The 15148-nt window shown below is 48.4% G+C and overlaps 1 protein-coding gene across 2 annotated transcripts in view; it reads right to left on the bottom strand.

The window, feature by feature from the left end:
- Positions 1-12100, bottom strand: part of SLC22A18 (solute carrier family 22 member 18) — a 59766-nt gene extending 47666 nt beyond the window's left edge. The window contains exons 1-4 of one of the 2 annotated variants that reach the window (XM_056354575.1): positions 11561-12100; positions 10355-10452; positions 7530-7675; positions 6649-6781 (exon numbers count right to left, since the gene is read on the bottom strand). In XM_056354575.1, coding sequence (XP_056210550.1) covers positions 6649-6781; positions 7530-7675; positions 10355-10452; positions 11561-11743 — 560 coding nt within the window. In that variant the 5' untranslated portion in view covers positions 11744-12100. The remainder of the gene's footprint in view (positions 1-6648; positions 6782-7529; positions 7676-10354; positions 10453-11560) is intronic. The other variant, XM_056354574.1, reaches the window with a different exon arrangement.
- Positions 12101-15148: the final 3048 nt, after the last annotated feature.

Here is a 15148-nt window from a genome sequence, read left to right as displayed (position 1 = left end):
TACTCGCGTCACAGGAAAATTGCAGCAGAGCCAAGTCCCAAATCCCAATACAGGGACTTAACCACAGCCTATTCTGTGCTTTCTATTTTCTGTTAACAAAGAAAACAGTATTTCCCTGGATGTCAATCCCCAGTGATACTCCTGGATTTGCTGCTCGGTCGTGAAATATTCCAGGAGTGGGAAAAGCAGATGAAGCTCCAGTGAGTCATGAGCAGACACTGCCTTATTGTGCAAGCTGCACAGTGAGGACCATGTTCAGCTTTATGACACTGCCTCTGCTAGTGAGGCCAGACCCAAAACACCTTGTGCCTTTCCATAAAATTCCAGTTTTGAAGGTTTGGGGCTTTTTTTCTTTCCATTTTTTACACTTATTACTTGGGGCTGTTAAGCTAGGCTTAAGAAAAATCAGCCACCACCTCAATGCAACCTTGCAGGGACACAGCTACCAACCAGCCAGGCAGGGCACCACACCACAGAGAAACCCAGTGCTTTCAAAGCATCAGCCGAGGGGAGCGGCATTCAAACATCCATAATTGTTCAGCAGAGTTAACTTCAGAAGCACACGCGCTTTTGATCGCTATCTAGCCACCACGCGCACAAAGCAGGGTTTCGCTCACCCACCGCCCCCTCACTTTCTGACTCCAGGCATGGGGCAGTGAGGCAGGGCAGCTTCCCTCAGCACAAGGCACGATGAAAGCTGCAGAAGGCAGCAAGGAAGTTTCCTTAGCTCCCCCACAGATATTCCCCCACCCACCCCCTTATTTCCCGTCTGTCTGTCTGTCTGCTGGGGTCAGCCCTCGGAGGGACACCAGGCAGACCACGCCAGGAGTCCCCCTTCCCATGGCTCTGGTGCAAGTCAGTTCCCAGCAGACCCCAACCCTCAGCTCTCTAAGCAACACCAACCAGCCACACAAGGAAGTTTGGAATAGTTGTGTTTGGTTTTTTTAATGCCTTTTCATCATAGTTTCCCTGGGAAGATGAAGCAGCTAACCCAAAAGGGCAGGGATGCCCAGGAGGAAGGAGGGTGCTGTGAGGAGAAGGGGCAGGTGGACATCCCCTGTGAGCTGGCACAGACACGCTCCTTCCCACCAAACCCCTGCAGAAGGCTAACTGGGAATGAGGGTCTGACGGAAGACAGGGAGCTCCTCACAAGGCTGAGGAAGAGGCTGCCAGCCAGCACCCCTTTAGCTCGACGCAAGCAGAGCCATACCCCATGCCCTGTGACCGCCCTCAAGGGTATGGGCTCTCCCTCCCATGAGCTGCTGGCTCCTGCCCCCCAAACCCCACTCCTCCTCCCTTGGGAAAGGGCCCCACCCATGGGCAAAGGACCAAAAAGGACCTCTCCGCCCCATCACCATGTCTCCCTCCACTGAATTTTAGACCAGGGGTTGTAGGGAGAGCATGGAAGCATCAGGTTTCCTGAAGGTCTGCAAAGGTGGAATGAGGGCACCTTTGCCGTGTCAGCATGATTTTCTAATGGGTAAATATGAGGAAGCCAGTGGACCCAAACCTAAAAATGGTGGCCTAGAAGTGGGAGCTGAGGTAGAGGTTTGCAGGAAGGAAGGGCTGGGGATGAGCTTACTGACAACCTGTCTGCTGGATGAAAGCAGCACAGACAGGAAAACTGCTTAGGACCTGCATCCTGGTGACTTCTAGTATGTTCACATTCCAGCATCAGACTCCAGGACTGTGACCGCAGGCACAACATGCTGATGGTCAGACCTAGTGTTGTGGGACTCAAGTGTTAAGCAGGCAGAAAGCCTGTGAAGCTGACTGTTCCCCGAGCTGTTTCAGGCCTGCTCCACAACGAGGTAACTGGTGCTGTAGGAGTGCTGGTGCCTCTCCGTCAGCCACACAGAGTCTGCACAGCAAATTTAGGTGTAGCTGTCTCCACTGTAGATGTCTAAGATTAGGTGAACTCCACCAAAAGTTCACTGAGGCATTTCTCGGGTTCAAGAATAGGTTAAACAAGTCATCAGAACTAGAAAGCTCTGGTGCTGAGAGTAAAGCGCCCTAGACCTGAACTCTGAACAACAAGTTGTGGAGGGATGATATGCATGATCCTCTATTCAGACCCAATTAACATGGACCTTACAATCTTTGGGACCATGGCTTCCAAAACTAAGATTGTTGTCATGCAGAGTAAACAAGAAAAAGAATCTCTGGATCCTTTTTCACAGAAGGCCACAACTGAGTCCTCTGTGCCTTTCCAAACCATCAGCTCTCTGACAAACAGCCCACTTGCTATTCCCTCCCCATCCCCCCCAAGGCACCACAGAGCTCAACCGATGGTGACAGACCACATTGCAGCTCATGGGTGACTTGCTGGCAAGCAGAAACCACCTCCCTCTCTCTGAAGTCCCTTAATACAAAGGGCAACGCAACACCTGTACAAATGTCACTGATCCATGCTGCTTGGCTGATCAACATCATCGCAGGCAGAGAAATACCACAGTTTCAACTGGAAATGAGTGAGAGCAACTCCCAGCAGCAGAATGCCCTGCTTTGTCCTGAAACGGAGCACAACCCTCTCACCCTTGCCATGTTCCCATCCGCCTTCCCAGCTCCCAACCTTCAGCCCCTTCAACACCCACAGTTTTTCCACTCTGATGCAAAGCGATGAGAAATTCCCTGCCAGAGGACATTGTTCAAATGGGTTATTGAAAAGAAATGCAATTCCCTACTCCGGGCAAACAAGCTCCTTCTTTTTCCCCTTGAGGAAGAAGGATAATAGCACAGCCAGGGAAAAAAACCAAAAACCTAACAAACTATCCCCAAAGCCTGCTGTAATAATATTAAACAAGAAACCAAAGGGGTTTGGCCAGGAAAATCCCAAGTTCAAAAGAATAATTGCTCCATGAGATTTAAGCCTACAGCTGAGTCACTAAAATGAAGAAACCTGTCCTCCATAGAAAGCAAACAAATCTTGGGTCATGCACCAATGCTTCTGTATGTCCTTGTTAGAAAGAAAGAAGAAAGCAAAATGCAATTAATCATAATCCCAGAAGAAAGGATGAAATCTCTGTAATTAGCTACCTAGACTCATCTTTCCACTTTTGAAGACTAATCCAGCTTTCTTTCACTCTTCACCCACTGTGCTGCCACAGAAGTCTACTACAAATACCAAATCACTTATTTCCAGCGGTGCACACTCACCTGCAGCCTGTGGTCCCCAACAACTTTGCAGTAAGTGTACAGGAAGGGGGGAACATTTGCAGTGAACAAACACAGCTCCTTCTCTTAGTCACTTTTCGTTGATGAGCTGTCATGCAATCTGCAGACTCCTTAAGAACCTGGAGACTTCAAGCTGAATTATAGGAGTTATTTTTAAGCTAGGTATTTTTTTATATCCACAATCCTGATCCAACTGATCAACGACCAGAAAACACCAATTAAAAAAATAAAATAATAAAAGCACACAAACATGAAAACACTTTCCAAACGGTTAAGATTACAACTGCTTGTGTTAACAGATTGGCTTATACCTCATCCTTAGGAGGTGTAAACTTGCCTGACCATAGAAAGCACGTTCTTCACAGCTGTACACACTGTACAGAGGTGAATGTATAGGGCTATATGTTGAGAGCAAGGTCTCCAGCAATTAAATTCAGTAAGACAAAGCCAGCTGGCAAGCAGCTCCTTTAATTGCAAAAGGCAATGCCATATTCCACAGATGAAAACATGTCCAGGTCTGACTAAGTCACAATTTCTTTGTTATAAGTTCATTCAAAGTTCTGGAAAACATGTGAGGAAGTGTAGTAGTTTAGAGAGAGGAAGAGGAAGGGCTGAAGCTGGTGGCTACAGCTTAGGAGCAGAGGTCAGGATTCAATATCCAAAAAATCCTATGCAGATCAGATGAAGCCATTCAACTTCCCTGGGGTTCCCTTAATAAATAAGGGTTGACAAACATTATTCCAACAATCACAACAGCGACAGACCAGCTCTTCAGATCAAGTACATCAATAGTAAGCACAATGCAGTGAAATACCACCAAAATTACATCAGCTGAGGAACTGAGACTGATTTCTAACGCCTCTCTTGTATACAAACCACTGCAAACATATGAACAATTCTGTCAGTAACAGACGGGGAATGCTGGCCAGCTTTGTGGTGAGGGACAGCAAACAACAGAGTAGACAGAAATCTCCAGCTTTGCTCTGCCATGCCATGGCAGAAAAGCTGATTTTCAAAGGAAGGGGATTGGGTCATTCTTCTGTGAAAAAAACGGAAGCAATTACACAGCCCCAAGCACAGCTGGAGCTTTCCTGCATAAATGTGGGAAACAGAGGGAGATGATTCACAGCCAGTCTGTGGGATATGGCAACAGGGCCAAGGAGCCTCAGGTGCGTCCATAATGCAACACCCACTCCTTTCCCTGCAGGTCAGTGCCACAGACACAGCCAGAGGTGCCAGGGATGCTCCGAGGGCTGCTTTGTGGCGCAGAGCTGTGTTCGTCTGCTCGCAGGGCTGAATTCCCGCTCACCACCAGTATCAGCCAACACACTAAAATTCAGTGGATCGCTCCTCTAATCTTTGCACAGAAATCTGGCAGAAAAGCTAAGCATGGTGTTAAGGCAAAGGTGGTGTTTGGCTGCAGCAAAGGTTGCTACCAAACACCCAGAGTGGCCTTCTCAGCCTGGAGCTGCGGTTTATAAAATCAAATCAACCCTTTGCATGTCAGGGTGGTCAGAAGGGTCCTGGAGCACGCTGGAGTTTGCCCCTTGTTAACGGGAATTCCTACCATCCTTCCAGGGGAAGGCACAGATCCTCCTGGAGAACACCAGACGGGGCTTCCCCCAGGCCCGCGCCGCATGGCGGAGCAGCCCCAGCCCCAGCCCCGCCGCTGGGCGCAGGCGAAACCACCCTCAGCCATGGGAAAGGCCACAGCTACAGCACTTTTCAGGTGCACGTCCCTCGCTTCCCCGTGACTACCGGCAACGTTCGCTTTCCTCAGTGCTACAGGCATAAAAATGTAAGGGCTAGAGGCTTTCCGAACAAGCAGCAAGGCGGGGAGGCTGGCAGCACCAGCCCGACACCCCCAGCGGCGCTGCAGCCGTGCCTGGGGCCGAGGCCGGGGATGCGCTCCCCGCGCTGGGTTCTGTGCAAACCAGCGACTGCCGCACTGGTTGGAAAGCGAAAGCCATTAGATTTTTGCTACGTAACAGTGCTGCTTGATGCTAACATTTAAATATGGGCATATAACCAACGATTAAGCTGAGAACCGCGGTAACCTTTACTTTCAGACAGCACGCAGAAGGGATACACTCGTGGAATCCCATTGAAAAGAACACTTATTAAAACCCCACTCAACCATCAACTTCTACAAAGACCTTAAAATCCTGAGTTAGCTAAGTATTATGTACATCCCCAAATCTAATTTTACGTATCTGTACAAAAGCAATCCCCCTCGCCAGCCCCGTGTTGATGCAGAGCAGGCACCGACCGCAGGATAATTAGGGAAAACCTTTCCAGGTTTCAGGCGACGAAGGGAACTCCCGGGGCAGCGGCCCTGCCCGGCCCTGCCGAGGTACGGCAGCGAACCGTGTGCTCGGGTCCGGCCGGATGGCGGCCTCCGCCTCGCCTCACCCCGCAACAGGGCGCCGCGCCGTCCCGGAGGGCCCCCACCTCCCGCCCCGCGCCGGGACGCCGGTGACGCTTGCCTCGGTCGACCGGGGGTGGCGGGGAGAGGGGGGCGGGGGGGGGGGGGGGCTGGAGAGCGCCGCCGAGCGGCCGGGGGGAGAGAGCGCCGCCGAGGGGGCGCCCGGGCGGGGCCGCGCGGGCCGACAGCGCCACCCAGCGGGCGGCGGCCTTTCCCGTGGCCCCAGGGGCAGCGCTGCCCCGGCCGGCGCTCGGCAGGGCTGGGGGGGCCGGTGCTGCGCTGACCTGGACCTGCACGAGCAAGCGTCCGTAACAGCGGCAAAACAAGCGCTCAGCCGTTCGTAAGGGATTTAGTATCTTGGGTTTTTATCCCCACTAGAGAAACGCTGGGGAATATTCCAGGAAGGCGCAGCCCGCGCACTTGCCTGCCTGCAGGGCTCCGCTCCCCCCGGTGGGGCCTGCCCCCTGCCCCCTGCCCCCTGCCCCCTGCCCGGCCGCACGGGGCACGGGAGCTGCCGGGCCGCCCCCAGGGCTGCGCTGCGGGACCAGCCGCACACACGCTTCACCCGGCCGCCGCGGCACCACACCTTGTCCCCCTTCGCCCCACTGTCCCAAGCTCGCTCTCCCCTTTGCCAAGGCCCTGCTCCGTACTGGGCGCCCCCAAGCACACCAGTTTCCCCACGAGTTTTTCCACTCTCAGCTGTACAACACTATTTCTTAAAAGCAGGCTGCGCAGCACGCGCTGCCTTTCAGCACACTTGGCTCCAAAGGGAAGACGACTAGGAGGGAGACACACTCCATTTCTTACTTCAGCTTGTTTTTAAATCAATTGAAGTAGACGGAAGATGAGATTTTCAACAAGGTCTCCTTAAAAACAGTTGGAGTTGTTCTCTGTTGCAAAAGCAAAAGCCACATTTTGAGTGCTGGTATAATCCTCTACTGCCACCAGCAGTAAGATACCGTCAAAAGCTGGGGGGGAAGTAAAATACCCCTCAGCAGCTCCCTCAATGATCCCGACAAGGCCAACCAGCGAACAAGCATGCCACTCACCCGAATTCGGTGGAGAGGACACCTCCCAGGGCAGAGCCAACGATGATGCCTATTCCAAAGCAGAGACCCAGCTTCCCCAGAGCATCAGCACGTTGGGAAGGAGTAGTCAGGTCTATAATAACCTTCTGAGCACCTGCAGTGAAAAAGATCCCTTGAAAGAAGCTTGACACAGGGCCCGAGCAGCAGGCACGCAAATTTTTAGGCCAAAGAAACAGTGCCTGCCACAAAACGGTCCTTGTAGCCCCAGGGCAAATGCTTGTGCGCACCGCTGAGTGGAATTGGCTCAGCCCATCAGCCATAGGAAACAAAACCATCCAAACCACGCAAACCACTTCACAAGTGGCAAGAAGAGGCTTAACACTCTATCAATTTCAGTCCTCTCACACGAGTTACATGGACTTCTGGTAGCTAAAGGCTGTTCATGGTTTTTATTAGGAACATCTAGGAAAGGTAGAATAGCTTGGTGGGCAACGAAAAATAGTTTTGTACTCATGTTTCATTTTGACCAATATGCTCATTTTACCAGGAGAAGGGGAAAAGCTCTCCTATAAAATATCCTGCATGGAAGAAGGCAGCCAAGAAGTTTAGGTTAGCACTGCTGCCAGCAAGTGGTCATCACCATGTCTGGATGAAGTCCAAGCAGTTTGCTCAAGATCATACAGGAGGATTGACCTGGTATACTACAGGCCACTAGCCCTGCTTCCCATAACCAGTACACCTGCTGCTTCATGTTCTCACCATTTCATCCCTGATGACCATCAAATGTTCTTCCTGCCTGCCTTCATGCTGTTGAGCCTGTTGACTTCCAGCAACATGAGCAAGAAGAAAGGAATCGGTCAATACGAGCAATTGGGAAACAACTCAGCCCTGACCAACGTTACCTGGTAGTCCATGCATGAACACTGCTGGCAGCCTGGAGAGGAAGAGGAGGGGGATGCTGGTGGAGATGGACATGAGCAGGAAGAAGGCACTTCCAGACGCACAGGAGAGAATTAAGGCTGCTCGGGTGCCAAATTGATCTGCAAACCTGGTACAGAAATGGTACAAGGCTGTCAGAAGTGGGACTGTGCAGCTCGTTGCAAGCATGACGCACCCAGAGGGATGGAGTCACATGGCCATCTTGCTCATTTATCTGCCATAGGAAGTGCTGATCAGATTCTCAGAAATGCTCTGTTCCCAGAAGAGGACTAGATATTCAGAGGAGCTCAGCTCAATGGGCCTGAGCACTGAACACTCTCTCTTCATTGTGACTACCAGCAATACAAAAATTTGCCTTGGAAAAAAACCCAAAAAACAACCAAACTAACCAACCCAAAGCAAGCTCCACCAGAACTGGAAGCCTTGCCTGGAGGAGGAGTGCAAGGACCAGTGCTGAAGCACCAACTGCCCACCTGGGACCACAGGCACAGATCCTTTGGTGTAATGGGAACATGCCAGCAACTGCCGCTACTCAGCCCATTTCCAGACCCCTCGTAAGCACCACAATACGTGCTTGGTTAAGTCTCCTCCCCGGCATCCCCAGTGAATAGATGTGGTTTATCTCAGAGCTACTGAAGACCAGCCACAGGCAGTTACAGCAGCTCAGTAACTCATTCAATAATAACATTCACTTCAGAACACACAGCACCCTCAAATTTTACTTTGTGACGCAAGAGAGTTGGTTCAGACCAGGGAGTCAGGCTAGCTAATTTTTTAGTTCAGGTTCAATGGCAATTGAAGTTATTCCAGTTCCTTTTCAGAGGATGTTAAAAACAACATTTTTCATTCAACACTACTTAAATAGATAGATAGATATTCTTCCATGTAGGTTCAATAAAGACTTCAAGATAATGACTCACATTTGCTTCTGTCTGAGGAAAGAAACTCTTAACAGACAGATCAGGTTTTGCTTCAGGTTTTATTCAACTCCAAGATACTTTACAAAGCTAAGTTGGACAAAGTCCAAGAGTACCACAAAAAAGGTTCTGAGCAACTGGGACTAAGATGGCCTTAGATTGTGCCCTTCACTTCAGTTCCTCCCTCCTTCATTTTATTCAAGTCACATATTACAGCTAGCAGATGAGCATTACCTTGCATAGCAATGGGTTGCATTTACACTAAAAGAAACACACACACCCCCCAACCCCACACCCACCTCCGAGAAGTGCCAAGGCTAGTCTACAAAGCTAAGCACAAGTAATTAAAGGGCTTTGGGTTGAGAAAGAGGAACAGGTCAAAATCGTGCTGTTTACATGAAAGCCGGGGAAGTTTATATTATCTGTTTGTAACCTAAAGACCACAATTCACTACACAGTCCAGGGCTTTCTTGGTTTTGTTGTTTAAGAGTAAATTTTATTGCTTCATCTTCTCATGGCTGTTTAGGATCAACCAAGAAGAAAAAAGAAAACTGACTAAGGTACACATTTTTCTCTCCTTTATCCCCCTCCTTCCCATTTTCTCTTTATCTACCTTTACACTGAGGTCAAAACAGCCTTGCATCTAGGAAAATCCTTTTTATCTCAAACCTACACCGCAGATTTTGGCTTCAATCTGGCAATATAGACCTTCAGTCCCATCTACACAAGTGGGAGTCCAGACCCAGACAGAACCTGGTTTGCCATTTTCCTTCCCTTTAGCATCTCTTCTGGACATGGGTGAATGGAATGCACAGAGGAAAACCAGATTTCAGATGGCACTGGATCCAGAACAGAAATGTTATTCTAGTTTTGTATTTTAACAGAAAAAGCATTCAAACTGGGTCCTTTGCACCATCTCTGTTCTTAGGAATGCATTTTCTTCCAAGCTTTACTGGAGAATTCAATGTTGTTATTAATTTTAAGATGTGTATTATTGTAGTGTCCAAGGGCTTTTCAAGATCAGATCTCACACACCATGTACCAGAGGATCCTCCCAACCTATATCAACCAGAATGATAAATCCCATGCAGGAAAGCTGAGGCACACACCAGCTCCGTATCCATTTACTACTTTGCTGATCAGTAGCAAGACTGAGAAGAAAAGCTAGATTTTCTCAGCCTTGTTTTCATTTTCTGTCTCTGGCTTACACTGCTCTTTCAAATTCCTTCTTTTTGGCAAAGTGTTCCCCACCACTTCAATTTTTTGGGGGGGCGTTTACATCTCATTAAGAACACGAGCATGCATCCCACAGGGCAGGGAGGCAGAAAACCCCAGTCTCTTCCACTCTTTCTTCTTATTTTGATAGATGAGCTTATAGCTGCATCAGTTCTTAAAGATTCATGCAAGTCTAGCTTTGTGTTAAACACTGATGTAGATACAGTGAGATTCAGCTGTAAAAATAACATGATCCTCAGTTATTTTCATTGACAGCTCTACTTAACATCAGTAAATATCCTCTTTTTTAGGTTTCCCAGTCACAAGACATTTTTAAGGTTACACATGGCTATAAAACATTCGCAGGATTAAGCCGTTAGGACCCAGGCTCTGAGGACTCTGGTGGTTTAAGCCTGTTCCCAGTATATTGTTACACTTAAACGTCTGTCATTAAAACATAGCTAAGTTAATATAAAGGCTGTGTCTATGTTGTGGTTATTTCTAATTACAGTATTTATTTTCCCTTTGCCCATTTATGAAATCTTCAAACATTTCAACAGGACCACGAACCAGAACTAAATGATTTCTTATTAAACTATAAAAATTCCTGGCCTTTTTCAGCAGTGTAAAGGGTCATGAGAATTGTTCTCACTTACCTTCCGAAAATAGGACCTCCCACAAGCTGGAGGACACCAAAAGTTGTCTGGAGGTAGCCAAACCCCATTGAATCCAAACCTAGGCTCTTTGCCAAGTACTAAAAAAAAAAAAAAAAAAAAAAGAGGAAAAAACCCCAGCAGGTCAGGGGAAATTAAATATGCTGTATTTCTGAATAAAAAACTTAATGTCTGTGTGGAGAGGACTGCAGCTTCAAACAAGCACTTCCTTCAGTTCCCCGAACCTACAGATGAAACCTTCACCGGGTCAGACACATGCTGCTTAATAAAGACCAAAGGTCTCTGTCCCATGCCATCCACTAATGAAGGTCAGGGAGATGTGACCAGAAACATCAGTTTTGCACCAGGTGACAAACCTGAATCACCCTTTACCAGAGCAGGGCAACAGAGCTGGGGAAGGGGCTGGAGCACCAGTCTGATGGGGAGCAGCTGGGGGTGTTCAGCCTGGAGAGGAGGGGGCTCAGGGGGGACCTTCTTGCCCTCTACAGCTGCCTGAAAGGAAGCGGTAGCAAGGTGTCAGTGTCTTCTGTCAGGTAATGAGTGACAGGACCCAAGGAAAGGGCCTCAAGTTTTGCTATGGGAGGTTGAGGTTGGGTATTAGGAAAAAATTCTTCACAGAAAGGCTGGTCAAGCACTGGAACAGGCTGCCCAGGGCGTGGAATCACCATCCCTGGGGGTGTTTAAAAGCCACGTAGATGTGGCACTTAGGGACACGATTTAGTGGTGTACTTGGCGGTGCTGGGCTGATAGTCAGACTCATCTTAAAGGTCTTTTCCAACCTAAATGACTCCGTGACTCTATGAAACCAGAGGAAAGAGTCCAGTAAGCAAGAAGCAATGATTCCCACTCACAGCTGGTTTATTATGCCCTCAGAAAAAACCCACCTCTGATCTGAAACCTCTGATTTCTGCTGCCTGCTTGTTGGGTCACCCTCCCATGCAAGCAAGACACAAACTATGCCAACTTCACCCAGGGCTATCAGACCAGGAAAGGGCTCTAGGTGCTACTGCAGTGCAAATAAACCAGCGTTCTCTGCCTGGGCATGCCCTGGGCACAGCCACAGCCCGCCTGCAAGGGAGGCACGTGCTGTCTGCTCCCCTGCCAGGAACTCCCTCCCGACTGCTGCGAAACTACATAGCCTGGCACCGACAGCAAGACGTGCTGTGGAACAGGACAGTCCATACTCACAGGCACGACTCCCATCTGCATGAAGAGGAAGGTCAGCTCCAGGGTTACAATCAGGTAGGCAACAAGGATCACTTGTCCCCTCTTGACATCTCCCAAGAAGCCTCTCTCCCCCAGGGCCTCGCTCCTCATTCCCGAGGCTTCTTCCTTGCCTCTGGAGCTGGCTTTTGCATTGATAGCACTCATGGAACAGCTTGCTGCAGGCGGACAGGCTGAAAAATGATGTGACGGTGTTTTCTAGCTGGGAACACAAGGCATAGGTAAGGTGCAGAAGCTGTGTGTACAGTCCAAAGCTTACAGTGTGAAAGGTGCTGAGTCAGTGTGCCAGGGATGGTTTGTTGTGTGTGGTTTGGTTTTTTTTCCCTCCTTTCTTTCTCTTTTTTTTCTCTCCTCTTTGCTTACTTGCTAGGCAGGATCAAAGGCAACCACACACCAAACTGCAGATCTCATTCTTCAGCCTTGTCCCAGGTGGGCTCATTGCTTCAAGTACCATCACAACAGAGACCAGCCTGGGGCCCAGCAGGGTGGAAGTGGACATTGCCCCGAACAAGCACGTGAGGAACTCTTCAACTCCTTAACTGTTTCACTTCTGGTGGCTCAGAAGAGATGACTGTTTTCATTCTTTATAAGAGGCACTTTGATGATTATTTATTTTTTTTTTTGGAGGTTGCAAGCAAAGCTTACAGCAGAACAGCTATTCCAAAGTCTTCCCGGTACTTGCAGTAAATTTACACAGATCCTGGAACAAGCACAGGTTTTACATGCAACTAGAGTTGCTTTCACCAGCACTTCCAACTGAACCATTTTGCCTCCTTTACCAGGTCCTGCAAATTTATAGCGAGACTGAGCTAGCAAATGTTCACATGTGACTCCACTTAGACTACAAATTACCAGCCAATGCCAGAACCTTTTTTTTAAAACATTAAATCCACACAAATCACGAGGCTGACTGCAAACTGGGGAATTAAATAAGACTTATTTGTCCTTTGGGGGGTTTGTTAGTTTGCTTGCTTGCTTGTTTGTTTGTTTTCTTACTTGTTGAAGCCTGGAAGTCTGGTTGAACGTTTATCTTTATTTTAAAGACAAAAAGAAAGCAGAGATCCCAATGCTCCAGTTTTGTAGAATCACAGGACTTTTAGTAGGAAGGGACCTCAGGAGGTCTCATCCACCCTCCTGCTCAAACACATCAGGTCAGCTGTGGCCTTTTCTAGACAAGCTTTGAAAACCTCCGAGAAAAGAGATTTGCCCCCTTCCCTGAATATCTGGGAAAGAAGATTTTCCTAATGTCCAATCTGAATATCTCAAGCTGTAACTTGTGGCTGTTGTCCCTCCTAGCATCAGCTGCCACTGCCACAAAGAGTCTGGCTGCATCACCTCTGGAGCTGCCCTTCAAGGGCCAAAATATGAGTAAAAAAGCACCTTTAAGGAATGACTTTAAGGAAAGCCACGCCAGCACTCCAACAGCCCCAACTCACAATGCCCTAGAAGCTGTATCTATTACCGAAGAAGGAAGATTACCCAGCATGTACCCTGATTTAGCAGAGGATCAGTGTTCAACATTTGGTTCATCTCAGCGCGAAACAATGGATTTGCCTGTGCTTTGAGTGTCCTGCAGCACAGCACCACCATCGTCACTCCCGGGTTTGTGCTGGACAGGAACAATGTACAAATTACGAGCATTGAATAGAAGAGTAAAATTAATGTGAGAACTCTCTTTATGGAGGTTTTGAGACAACCAAAAAAGTAACTCATGCAAATGCAATGTAAAACACTGCTTACGGGAAACGTTGCTGACTTGGACTTGAAAAGCGTCAATATTTTGACAAGTGAGTTTGTCTCAGCAGCAACTGAAAACAGATCCCAGCAAGGCGAGCGAGGGAAGCAATGACTTGCAGATGTAGCCACTTTCCACCAGATACAAGCCTTGTTCTTCCCCAGGGCACGCAGCACAGACAGCTCACCAGCCACATGCTCTCACTCAGATTTAGCTTCTTTTTACAGGCAATGACAAGGGAAATACAGTAAAAAAACCATGGAGTTTAATTTTCAGCCTCTGGGGGAAAAGACACAGTTCTGAGAAGCAGGGACCTAAACTTGGTGCCTGGTGTGGAGGTGACCATGGAGAATGGGCTATGATCACCAGGCTCGGTTCCTCCACATCCCTGGAGCCTCTTGATGGCTCAGTGCCTCAGCCTGCTCCTTAGTGTCTCAGACCAGGCTGCAAGTGAGGAAGTACCCTGGGCCCACGTTGGCAATCCTTTTCTAGCAGTAGTCTCTTTGGGTAGGATCATTTATCTCCCCATCCCTGCACTTTGGCACGGACAGGACAAAGGGAAGAGGGTGGCAATTTTAAGCCACCTTTACAAGCCATGAGCCAAGCCACATCCATGCTACCCTGGCTCAAGGACGCAGGGATGAGCTGTGTTCTCCAGACTTGATGAAGACATTGGCAGCCCTGAATCATCTCAATGTCCTCCTGCAAGGTCTTCTGTGCAGCAACTTGGACTTTCCTGACTTTCAGAATCGGTCAGTCTAGAGGTTAAACATAGCAGCAACAAGCACCGATGGAAAAACAGTCAGTGTGATCTACACAAGGCAGATCCTCCCCTAAGCGAGAAGCCTGCCCTGTCCGAAAACGTCTGCAGGAGCCAAAGTATGATGGAGATTGACTTCATCCCCAGCTATGCCCTGCTGAACGTCACATTTGTGGCCACCCAGCTAGGGGCCAGTTCATCTATACCTGTAACGATAATGCACTACTAATGGCAGACGGTGTAGGCTGGCGCTGCAATTTTATCTAAAGGCTCAGTTATAGGCAATACCACAGACAGCACACGGTCACTGACAACCCCTCTTTAAAAAATAAAGCTTAATTTTAAAATTAAAAATTAATGTTCTTGGGCAGGATAAGTAAACTTTAAAAGGATAGGTATTGCAGGGAGACTATGGTGAAAGCAAGCAAGGAGATAAATGTCTTGAGATGAAACTGCAGATTAGGCCATTAGCTGTGCATTAAGCCTTGACAGTCATTCCCAATAGTTTTGGAGTATTTATAGTTGCCTTCCGTGGTATATCTTTCCTGAGGCCTATTTATATGATGATCTCTGGAAAAATAGAGTAGGAAACTGGAGAACATCTTTAAAAAAATAAAATTATAAAGACATACTGTTTATGTTACTTGAGCAGAAATCTTTTCTTAAATCACTGGAAGTGGGAAGCAAGGCCAGCATATGCATGGGGAGGGGAAATCCACCCACAGCATTACCAGCAGTTGAAAAAGGAAAAATTGTGGGGAAATAAATCCTGAATCCTTCTCTCAACTTGTGTTTTTTTCACAGGAGAAGCTTAATATGAACCATAGCAACACAAAGAACCCTGAGTGGGATTCACCAGCCTGCAGAGGGCCAAAGCAAACTCGACAGCCTCAGGAGAGCCTTGAAGAGGGATGGAAGCGCAGATGCGCTGCCCAGTGACGAAGGACATCTCTCAGGCCTCAGACCCTCTATGACTACAAGTTGGCAGATCTCCCCAGCTACACAAAAGAGCAGTGGGATGAGCCAAACCTTGCTCCAGGGCCGACCAGTCACAAAT

This window comes from Falco biarmicus, chromosome 10 (genome assembly GCF_023638135.1).
Source record: "Falco biarmicus isolate bFalBia1 chromosome 10, bFalBia1.pri, whole genome shotgun sequence".
Classification (NCBI taxonomy): Eukaryota; Metazoa; Chordata; class Aves; order Falconiformes; family Falconidae; genus Falco; species Falco biarmicus.
The sequence above is the reverse complement of the archived record's forward strand: the minus strand, read 5'-3'. Positions and strand labels throughout refer to the sequence as shown.